The following is a 10542-nucleotide window of genomic DNA, read 5'->3' on the forward strand; positions in this document are numbered from 1 at the left end:
TAAAAATAAAATAGCATGCTTATTTTAAAAGCAATGGTCTTTTGACAGCAGCTTTTAAAAGCAACCTCGGGGTTATTTTTTAAAGCTGCTTTCAATTGAAACAGCGTGCTCCTTTTAACGACATTTTCGCAATTCCACAAATACCCTTATTAGGTTAGAAATTTATCCTCACATTCTCTCAAATCTGCAGACACCAAAGTTCATCTTCACGTAGCCTCCCAAGTTTGGAGACAACCATTCGCTCAATCTCTAATCTCTTTCACAAGGTAGATTCTTCCATCTCTTCAATCTCTTAAACTTTTATATACGTGCTGCTCTTTTTCTTTTTTTTTTATTACCTACTGGTTCTTCATGGTTTCTACTGGTTTTATATACGTCTAGATTTTTTCTACTGGTTGTCCATGGTTTCTATTGGTTTTATATATGTCCATGGTTTTATATACGTCCAGATTTTTTCTACTGGTTGTCCATGGTTTCTTCAAGCATGAAGGTGTCCATGCCAGGTAGTTTTCGTGTGGACACCATTGAAGACCCATAGCTATTAATTTTATTAGCCACCATTGAAGACCCATCTGAGCTACTATTTTTATTTTCTTGAGAGTTTATCGTGATGGGGCTCATAGCTGGTGGTTTTATTCTAGGTGGAGTCCACAGTGCATATCTCCTCATTGTGGTTGTGATCCTTTTTGGTGCAATTAACTTCATATCATCACCCAACGACAAGCTCCATTTTTCTTTTAATTCCCTTTATGATAAACTAGTTTTTCTGCAAACTTTTATTTCTTTGACTTCCATTAATCTTTTGTGAATAAATATCAAAACTGCATACCCAAAAAATAAGGGAAAAATATATGGGAGTGTGTTTGAATCCTTGTCATCATCTTGTACGACTTGGTGTATTGCTTTTGATGTATGTAGTTTTGCCCAAGTTTTCCTATAGGTAATTACTTAGGCACTATGTATGTTTTTAGTAAAAACATTATTTGCTATAACATGTTCGTCTCCCAATACATACATATTTATATAAGGACATGCACATATATTTATATACTGATGTGGCTAGTGGATCACGAGTTCCAGCTGTATGGAATAATCATAATACAACAATATTTTTTGACTTGTGTATCAAGGAGGTGGAGGCAGGTAATCATCCTGGTACTCACTTTAAGAAAGAAGGATGGGAAAATGTGAGGATTAGCTTGAGTAAAGAGACATGAGTCGAGTATGATAAATCACAATTGAAAATAAGTGGGATGCACTTAAGGAACAATGGAAAATATGGAAAGAACTAATTGAAAAAGAAACTGGTCTTGGGTGGAATTCCAAACTTGGGACTATTGATGCTTCTAAGGAATGGTGGCATAACAAGATTAAGGTATGTTATTAATATTTTTTAATGTTGTTTGTTTATTATAACAATGAAACATTTGTAATAGTTTTTAATGTTGTTCTCTTTGATTTGTATATAAATCCAAAATATGCAAAATTACGTAGAAAGGGTATTAGTCCTGATATGAAAGAGAAGTTTGATAGAATGTTCATGAACACCACCACCATTGGTGACCATGCTTGGGCACCTTCATCTAGTGTACTTCCAACTCATGATTCATCCGAATGTGATGATATTCTACTCGACAGTGGTGATGATTTTGATGATCCTGTATAAGTACCAGATGAAACAATTCAAGTTACTGAAAAATCTTGTGGGAAGCAGCTTTTAAAATTACAGTTTACCAAACGTTTAACTGTTTTACTTTACAGCTGATTCTTTTTAAAGCACAAGAGAAGCATCTTTTTTTTATTTAAAGCGGCAGCAATCCCAAACTAGGCCTAAGCCCTCTCTACTAGCAAAAAATCCAGCAAGCTCACCATTGACAGCCAAAGAGAACTTAGGACTAGTAACACAACTCATAAGCCACCCAATAAATTGCTCCGGAAAGTTAAAAGCCTCAAGAGCATGTAAAAGAAAATTCAATCCAAAGAGTCATACGCCTTGAGGATATCAACCTTATTAGCACACCGAGGGGGCCCATGAGCACGGTGGTAGTTCTTGAATAATTCCTGCACAAGAAGAATATTACCACCAATGCGACCAGCCACAAAAGTCGACTGGGATAGGCCAACAATGGCAGGGAGAACCGATTTTATACGGCTTGCCAGTAACTTAGAGATTATTTTATACATGGTGTTGCAGCAAGAGATTGGCCGGTAATCACCCATAGAGCTTGGCAAAGGCACTTTAGGCACCAAGGTGATAATAATAGCATTAAGCTCCCCAAGCAATCGGTTTAGTGGCAAAGAGGCACTTTATGCACCAAGGTGAAAATTGCTTATCAATTGCAATAGGATTTGTGCACATTAGTTATATATCATTGTCAAACTTTCTACGAGTCTAACCTTGTTTTGTTTTTTGTTTTTAATAAATATAGTCCCGTACTCAAGATCAGTAGAGCGGGAAGAAATTAACCAAGCAAAGGATACTGAAATCTTTTAAGTTTTTGCGAATTCTTTTTGTTAAGACAGCAAGACTAAACAGAAAATGCAGAGAGAAACGAAGAGAAGCAGAGAGAATTTCAGAAAAATAGAGAGGAATTATTGTATTCTCATTAACCACAAGCTAAGCACAATTACAGACTTTTATATCAGCTTTAGTTAGAGCCTTGTTCACGTTTTCTAACCTCTCTAACCTCTCTAATACTTTTAGCTACAAATTGAGATGCTGCTTCAGAAGCTTGAGGGCTCTGAGGCTAAAAATTACTCATCCAAATCTGAGATATTGCCAATTTGAGATTGGAAATTGACATGATACTTAAAATTAAATACACAAATCCAAGGACTTCTCATCAGTTCTTCTCTTCTCAAGATATTCCAGTACTTCAGTGAGCACCTTCTCAGATTTCCCACCAATACCAGTAGCCTTCCCAGCATTTTCCCCTACCTTCCTGGCCAAACCCCTCAGCTTCTCATCTTCCATTAGCTCCACAATCTTTTCCCTATCTCCTCACCACTCACCAACCCTTCACGACCCCAACCCCATTTCCTCTCCCATATTCCCAGCCCTGCCTTTTCCAGAACCTCTGCATTCACACTTTGATCCCCGTGTTGCGGCCATGCCAGCATCAGTACGCCCTTCCGGGCTGCTTCCATGACTGAATTCCACCCGCAGTGATTGAGAAATCCGCCAATGGCAGGGTGTTCAAGAATCTCTTGCTGGCTTACCCACCTCTTCACTACTCTTCCCTTGTTCTTTGTTCTGTCCAAAAATGACTCCTCCAGGAGATCTTTCAACTCTTCTTTATCATCTTTATCAACTTTGCTTGTTTTAAGTACCCACAAAAATCTATATCCACTTCTCTCCAACCCTTTCGACAGCTCTCTTATCTGAGCACTGGACATGGCTGTTCTGCTTCCAAAGCTCACATAAACTACAGACTCTGCTGGTTGGCTGTCTAGCCATGGCAGATAGGACTGGTCCTGCTCTTTCTTGGGCTCAAAAGTTTCTAATGGTCCAATGGGGAGGATTGGTGGGAGATTGTCTAAAACTCTGCCGCTGTTGATAGCAGCTAGAGTTTCCGGTTCAAAATCATCGAAAGTGTTCATTAGAATCCCTTTGGCCTTAGAGAGAGCTTGAGCACTTGTAGCAATTAGTGATGTGAAAAGATGATTTGGGTTCTTAAATGGAGGAGGAATGCTTGGTAGGGGCAATGGGGTGATGCCTGGGATGTTGACTTCACTGAGGCCGCTGCTAAAACTCGAAGGGTCAGATAGAAGAACTGGAAGGTAGGCCATGACACAGAAAAACTTACAAGAGGTGGTGGAGATGATGTAATTGGGGACACCAAGATCAGCAGCAACAGGAGCAAAACTGGAAGCCACTGCAAAGTCAGAAAAGATGGCTGAGAGAGGTGGAGACGCAGAAGCAAGTGAAGGATAAAGAAGATGGACAGCACGGTTGGTGGCTTCAAACTGGAGGAAGAAAGGGTCGTCAGTGGTGGGATTGGAGTAGGGGTTGGAGGGAATGACTTGGAACTCAATGTGCTTGACCTGTGGATGCTGAGATAAAAAGAAAGAAACGTGAGAAGACTCTGCAGCAGAAACAGTAGGGGAGGCAGTGATCAAGGTGACGGTACAACTTCTGGAGGAGAGCATGGAAGCAAGGCGGAGGAAGGGGGTCAAATGACCCATCCCAGCACTTGGCAACAGAGCTATGTGAGGAGGAGAAGCTGTGGTTTTTGACATGGCGATGAAAAGTGTAAAGATGTCAATGCACCAGCAAATGCTGCTCCTCTTCAATTCACCAAATAGAGGCCTTTGGGTTCTTTAAATGATGCTGATGTTTCTATTTTTTTATTTTTATAGCAACCAGTCTGACAAATGGGTTAGTTGAACACTTGATCACAATTTTCACCAAACTTTCTGAAGCAAGTGATCGGAGAAAGAAGCAATTGGCATTTAAAAATTAGCATAAAGAAAGACTTGCCAAGGACTTTAAAATATTATGGGTTGGTTGCCTCTGAAGAACGGCATCTCACCAGAATCTAATCCAATGGTTTAGAAACCTTTGCTTCATCTGGCTGATATGATTAGTCGACGTTAATCTGCAATAATTACAACTGGTTTGGATTAGTTTATGCTTGATGAGCTCTCAGTTGCTGATTAATGAGAAATATCATTTGTCCCAATAGTTAAATTTAAACTTTTCTTCAATGTTTGGAGGACCACTGAACGTTATTAGGTTTTATAGTATTAGTACCTTTCTTTAAAATAGCCCAATGGGCCCAAATCATCGTTCCTTTTTTCTGATACTAAGTATGGAACGACGTCGTAAGATGTGAACGCTATCCCAAATGAAAATCCCCTTTGGTCCTCTGGTCTGGACAGCTATAGTGATTAGTGAGCAGCTGAAGTTGCAGCATCCACGGCTTGGCGCCAAAATCACTGCAAAATGAGTGCCTGCAAAACCCTAGTCCGTACATCTCTCTCTTCGATCAGTTCCAGTCTCCGAGCCAGTGGACCACCCATCCCTCTGCTCCACTCACCCTCCCTCCGCTTCTGTCCTCTCCTTTCACCCAATCAAGGTACTCTCTCTCTCTACTCTCTCTCTCTCTCTCTCTCTCTCTCTCTCTGTGTTTCTCTCACTACACTCATACACAAATGTCTAATTCAATTTTGTGATTTCAATTTGATTACAGGGCTCAGACTTGCTTCGTACAATGTTCCTTCACGGCCGTACGCTTCAATTTCAACAGAAGCGGCAGATTTCACAGACGAAGCCCAATCCACAGACTCAACCCTAGAACTGCCGGAGAGTCCGACGCAAGACACCGTGGAGCAACTGCTCAAGCAGAAAAACGACGTCGGACGCCTGATGAAAATGGAGCGCAGCCCTGAGTCCGCACACCAGCGCTGCGGTCGGTGGTTCCCATACCTCGATAAGTTCAGCTGCGGGGAAGATGCTTATCTCAACAGCGCTGAGGTTCTGGAAGCTTTGGATCCGTACATATTGGATGTGAGGAAGGAGAGGTTCAGGAGGGTGGTGAAGAACCGGAGCTACTCGGTGTGTTTGGTGGTCGAAGGGTTGGGCGATTTCGGCAACGTCTCGGCCGCATTCCGGTCCGCCGATGCGCTCGGGTTTCAGTCGGTTCATGTGCTTTCGTGCGACAGCTCCAAAAGGTGCAACGGCATTTGAGGTGAAAAGGGTCTGGTTTTACTTCAAAATTTTATAAAATTAAAAAGGAGATTTGTTTTATTTCGATTAGTAAGTTTAATTGAAACTGTTCTGTAATGAGTTTCATTTCTTAACTGTATTTTTTTTGTAATAGAAAAGGCCTGATCTTGTTTCAGGTATAGAGACAATCGCCATGTCAGTATGGGAGCAGAGAAATGGTTGGACATTGAACTTTGGGACTCTACTCCTGAGTGCTTTGAAGCTCTGAAATCGCGTGGTTATCGAATTGCCACAACACATGTGGGCATGGATGCGGTAATTATCATACTTTCTTCTTATTTAGAATTTGTTTGCATGAAAAGGATGTTCAAAGAGTAATATTACTTCCAGGAATGCACCTTAATCTAAAAAGATTTGAATTTTTTTTAATATTTTCTGATTACAAGTGGTAGATTGATTTTTGTGTTCTCTTCTGCATCCTGAAAGTTCAAGCTTGTGTCTGATTGACCCTTGCATTTTATTTTTGAAGGTGTCTGTTTATGACATGGATTGGTCATGCCCAACAGCAATAGTAGTCGGAAATGAAAATAGGTATTTATACCTTTTACTATTTACATATCCCTAAACTTTGGGGTTTAGGAATGCTGATATACTTGTTTTCCATCTGATCAATATCAAATATACATTAGTTCCTTTTTCACCAATGGGTGAATTTAGAAATTCAACCAAGTATAACACTAAGAAAATTATGCCTTCGATACAATGCTCTTTCAAAAAGAAATTTAGTTGGAGTCCTGTTCATTGTGATACACACTTTTATATACTCTTGTGGAATGTGAGATCCGTTAGTACATTCTTTTTGTGCTGGCCTATAATGTTGAGAATGCTAATCATATATTCTGCTCTTGCTTTGCCTCTAGTTAATGCATTGCTATATGTTCTTGGATATTAATTATAGTAGTTTTCTTTTTAATTTGAATTTTCTGAATACAGGGGAATAAGTGATGAGGCCCTGGATTTGTCAGATTTGCATTGCAGTATTCCGATGAAAGGCATGGTGGACTCTTTCAATGTTTCAGTTGCTGCAGGCATTCTTATGCACCATGCTGTTTGTGATAGAACTTCTCGCCTGGTAATCACACTATTGCTTAGAAAATTATTTTTACTGTTATTTTATGCGGGTCTTCATTGCTGTATGTTTTTTAATAGAAAAAGGCACTTTTCAAGTGATATCTAATGAGATTAAATTACCAGGCCATCGTAGATCAAATATTCTATGCTGGCTTTTGATAGGTTTTGAAATTCAGTTCTCAACTGAATGTGCAATTGAGCATGCCTGAGTTTTTGTATTGCGTATATGAAGCCAAATTCAGTTTTGGATCTTAAATTTTTCCTTCTTTTTCTACAACAAACCTTTACAGCTGTTGCATGTTCACTTAAATTTCAAACAGCATATGCTAATAACTAGTGTGCACGAATGTACAGGGTTGCCATGGTGATCTGACATTTGAAGAGAGCCAAATTCTGCTTGCTGAATTCTCTCTGCGGCATAGCAAGAGTTCAATGAGCATTGCGCACGAGTATGCAAAGCGGAGGGCAGCTTTCCTCACTCCAAGGATTTGACTCTTTTCCGATTTCCGATTTCCGATTGGATGTTAGACAAATGCGATCTCCAAATTCATCGTAAGAAAGCAATCACATAAAGAAGCAGAGCATATCAAGAATCCTCTTTAAGCTAACCAACAGGACAAATCTGCCCCTAACATTAGAAAGTGACACTTGGTGCGACATCACATTGATTCTGGAGGGAGGCAACATGGGAGCTTACCTTAGTGACCAAGCGTAGCAGCAGTGTGGAGAACCATGTCTTTTTGGATCAAGAATTGTCTTTGGCTGGGTAATTGTCTGGTAAAAACATATATTTTCTATTAATTTGATGATTTTTACTTTTTAATGATAGAACACGAAAATTAGATTAAGTAGACTATGATTAAACTAATATTTTTGTCCTATTATTTTAAGGTTAGATCATGATGCAATTTGCACCATCTAATAATAAAATGCCCCCGACCCTAATAAAATTTATCAAACCTTTCAATAATTAGATTGTCCTAATTAAGGTTTCAATAAAATCATTACAGAATCATAATTCTGGCATCAGTCTTTACTTCCTTTAGTTTCTCTTGTACAAGTGCCCTGTCTTTTTCTTCCCAAAATGAGTTTGATGTATATTGACCGTATATGCCCATGACCTTGCGCCACACTCCAGCACCAGATATACTTCTCCAAACGGATCGATTTCCATGATCTCGGGCTTTGTTGTGTTCTTCAAGATAGAAATGGCAAACTCTATCTCGTACGGCGTACTTTGAAATGCCTGCAACTTAACTTTTCTCAGATGATTATGTTTCAGCCCCGAAAATTTTCGTATCTCTTGTTCATCCTCACAGAAACTATCATCGAAACAAGCACGGCACACATGCAATACCTGCCATTTAATTTGGTTGGATGAGATATACAAATAACAAGAAGCAACAGAATCAGAGGACACACACAACTGATTTGCATAGCAAGTGAACCCTTTAGAATTACCAACCGATACTACAAGTTGTTCCAGAAAAGGTGTAGCCTTGAGAAGATTCAGAACCCCTGAGAGGTCAGCTTTCGGTGAAAACAGATCCACCTCCAGTTTCTTGAGGTCTCTAAACGTTGGTAAGCTTCGGGGCAATTCCTGCACATAAACATCAACAGTCTAAAGGTTAGTTTCGCAAAATAATATCAACTGACATGCTTTTGAAAGCTAGAAATAAATCTTCACTCACGTCATGACTCAGCATCTCCAGTTGCAGATGAAGAGTCTCAAGCCTAGAAAACGATGCAATTCGGGTTAGTCGAGCACATAAGTTAAAGTGAAGAATCGAACCAAAAGAAATTTTTGCTGGATATGGAAGTTTGATGGAAAGATTTATGTGTAAACTTCCACTCAAGATCTCCAAGGACGCAAGCTTTACTAGAGAAATATCAACTCTTTGCATATCATAACAATGGACCACTTTCAAATCATTGAGACGAAGTGATGGACCTTTAACCATCAACTCCGAGGCACCCCAGCAATAATCTAAGGTCAAGCTTTCAAGGAGCAAACAGTCAAATAAGAGACGTGCCAGAGCGTTTTTTTTTTCTATGCAGCTTACGACTGCTAGTTCCTGGGTGGCTGTGTTCATCACAACCAACCAGGCAGTTTACAAAGTATCGTATGGGCCTGGCATCTCTCCTCACCAGCCTTGCCATGTTTCGTTCTTTGGGTAGGAGAGTACTACTAATGAGTTGAGTTTTGCCCATCCATTTGCGCTGCAGTCTACCAACCTGTTCAAAACATAGCACAATTGGTTGGTTATGCAAGGCAGTAGTGGCAAACAAAATGGAAAAAGAAGTAGAGCAAAACAATTTAGCACCACACAATTTAGTTTTGGGAGAGTGCTTAAAAATAACAGCAGTCAAATCATGCACAATATTAAATTAATTTAAGATATGAGAGTGGCGGCCTATATATACTGGGAAGGGAAGGAGAGAAGGTTCCTTTTAATGAAAATTATAAGAAGACGAACTCTTGTATATATAGACACCAAGGAAAATATAAAAAAAGCTAAATTTTAATTTGGTTGGTGTCTATATATACAAGATCTGAAATTTTTGGGCTCATCTTCTCATCCAACAGAATATTACTTACCTTCAAACAGGAATCATGGTGGAGATAAACAAGCCCTCTAGCAATACCTTGAATAATATTGAAGCGTTTAGCCCAATCAAACACTGTTTTTCTCATTGGATCTAATCAATACACCCATTGCCATTAGAAATGAAATCAATAGTCACCCTGAGTTCGGCATACTAGGATAGGAAGAACTCAGACATTATCAATGATACTGAAGAAAGATTAGGCGACAATGAGAAACTTGGCCAAACATAAAGGGCCAGTGAAACTAACCCAATAATATCGATATCATATCCAAGCTTTTGTTGAGCTTGACAAGATTCTTGTGTTGGAGTTTGGAGATCAACAGAATCTCAATCTTCAACTCTTCGATGCCTTGCCCTGAGCTACTGCAAGATAGTCATTTTCGAAAAATCGGCCTAGGCGGTGGGCGCCCAGGAGCTAGGCGGCAGCCTAGGCGGGTCTTTTCTTTTATATATGTTGTTTTTCATGTACTCATTCTTCAACTCTTCGATGCCTTGCCCTGGGCTACTAGATAGTCATTTTCGGAAAATCGGCCTAGGCGGTGGGTGCCCAGGAGCTAGGGCGCCTAGGCGGCTGCCTAGGCGGGACTCTTTTATTTATTTTTTTATTTTTATAGATATTGTTTTTCATGGACTTAGATTTCAACTACCAAAGACTTGGTGATGGTGGTGACCAAGGACGAGTACCAAAAATGCCATTCTGCTCATCCCATCTTCTTCTCCAACAACGGTGTGACCGTGTTCACATTGGACCGGCCTGGTTTGTTCTATTTCATTAGTGGGGTTTCTGGGCACTGCGAGAGAGGCCAGAAGATGATCATCAAGGTCTTGGAACCAGCAGGCCCACCTCAATCTGGTGACCAGAACGAGCAGAAGAATGATGCTGCAGTTGCAATGGCCGCCATCACGTCTGCAACTCTCATGCATAACGCCGGTAGAATTTTTCAAAAGTATAGCCGCGCGGCTATAATGTTTAAAAAGAATTTTTCAAAGTTATAGCCGCTCGGATATACCCATTGAACATCATAATCTGAATTTCTCTTTTTTAATAACTTTAATTTGTAGTCCCAGATTAAAAGAATCTCCTACGACATCGAGCAGATCCAAGCTCCCAGGTTTCACATTCTTTTCATTTT

The 10542-nt window shown here is 39.9% G+C and overlaps 3 protein-coding genes across 3 annotated transcripts; 1 reads left to right on the forward strand and 2 right to left on the reverse strand.

Annotated features, from left to right (window-relative positions):
• Positions 1-2571: 2571 nt before the first annotated feature.
• Positions 2572-4327, reverse strand: LOC103330065 (UDP-glycosyltransferase 708C1-like). Its single transcript, XM_008232608.2, is given in 2 exon segments — positions 2572-2997; positions 3000-4327. Coding segments are annotated over 2 exon segments (1422 nt in total). The 5' UTR covers positions 4240-4327; the 3' UTR covers positions 2572-2815.
• Positions 4328-4860: 533 nt separating this feature from the next.
• Positions 4861-7667, forward strand: LOC103330066 (uncharacterized). Its single transcript, XM_008232609.3, has 6 exons — positions 4861-5078; positions 5193-5673; positions 5845-5983; positions 6198-6259; positions 6662-6800; positions 7154-7667. The coding sequence occupies exons 1-6, from the start codon at positions 4946-4948 to the stop codon at positions 7289-7291; spliced, it is 1092 nt and encodes a 363-aa protein (XP_008230831.2). The 5' UTR covers positions 4861-4945; the 3' UTR covers positions 7292-7667.
• Positions 7668-7671: 4 nt separating this feature from the next.
• Positions 7672-8760, reverse strand: LOC148918085 (uncharacterized). Its single transcript, XM_089050489.1, has 3 exons — positions 8491-8760; positions 8265-8399; positions 7672-8156 (listed from the first exon to the last, which is right to left on the reverse strand). Exons 1-3 carry the CDS (start codon positions 8758-8760, stop codon positions 7842-7844), a joined length of 720 nt encoding a protein of 239 aa, XP_088906615.1. The 3' UTR covers positions 7672-7841.
• Between the last annotated feature and the right edge of the window lie 1782 nt (positions 8761-10542).

Source organism: Prunus mume, linkage group LG4 (assembly GCF_029339155.1).
Source record: "Prunus mume cultivar Tortuosa linkage group LG4, ASM2933915v1, whole genome shotgun sequence".
In the NCBI taxonomy this organism is placed as follows: domain Eukaryota; kingdom Viridiplantae; phylum Streptophyta; class Magnoliopsida; order Rosales; family Rosaceae; genus Prunus; species Prunus mume.

Bases quoted from the DNA above. Each gene is read 5' to 3' on its own strand.
- LOC103330066 (XM_008232609.3), top strand. From the start codon at position 4,946: ATGAGTGCCTGCAAAACCCTAGTCCGTACATCTCTCTCTTCGATCAGT. The intron at 5,674-5,844 runs GTGCAACGGCAT...ATCTTGTTTCAG, and splicing joins TCGTGCGACAGCTCCAAAAG to GTATAGAGACAATCGCCATG. The intron at 6,801-7,153 runs GTAATCACACTA...ACGAATGTACAG, and splicing joins GTGATAGAACTTCTCGCCTG to GGTTGCCATGGTGATCTGAC.
- LOC148918085 (XM_089050489.1), bottom strand. From the start codon at position 8,760: ATGGTTAAAGGTCCATCACTTCGTCTCAATGATTTGAAAGTGGTCCAT. The intron at 8,400-8,490 runs GTGAGTGAAGAT...GTTTATGTGCAG, and splicing joins TGGAGATGCTGAGTCATGAC to GAATTGCCCCGAAGCTTACC. The intron at 8,157-8,264 runs GTTGGTAATTCT...ATTAAATGGCAG, and splicing joins TGGAACAACTTGTAGTATCG to GTATTGCATGTGTGCCGTGC.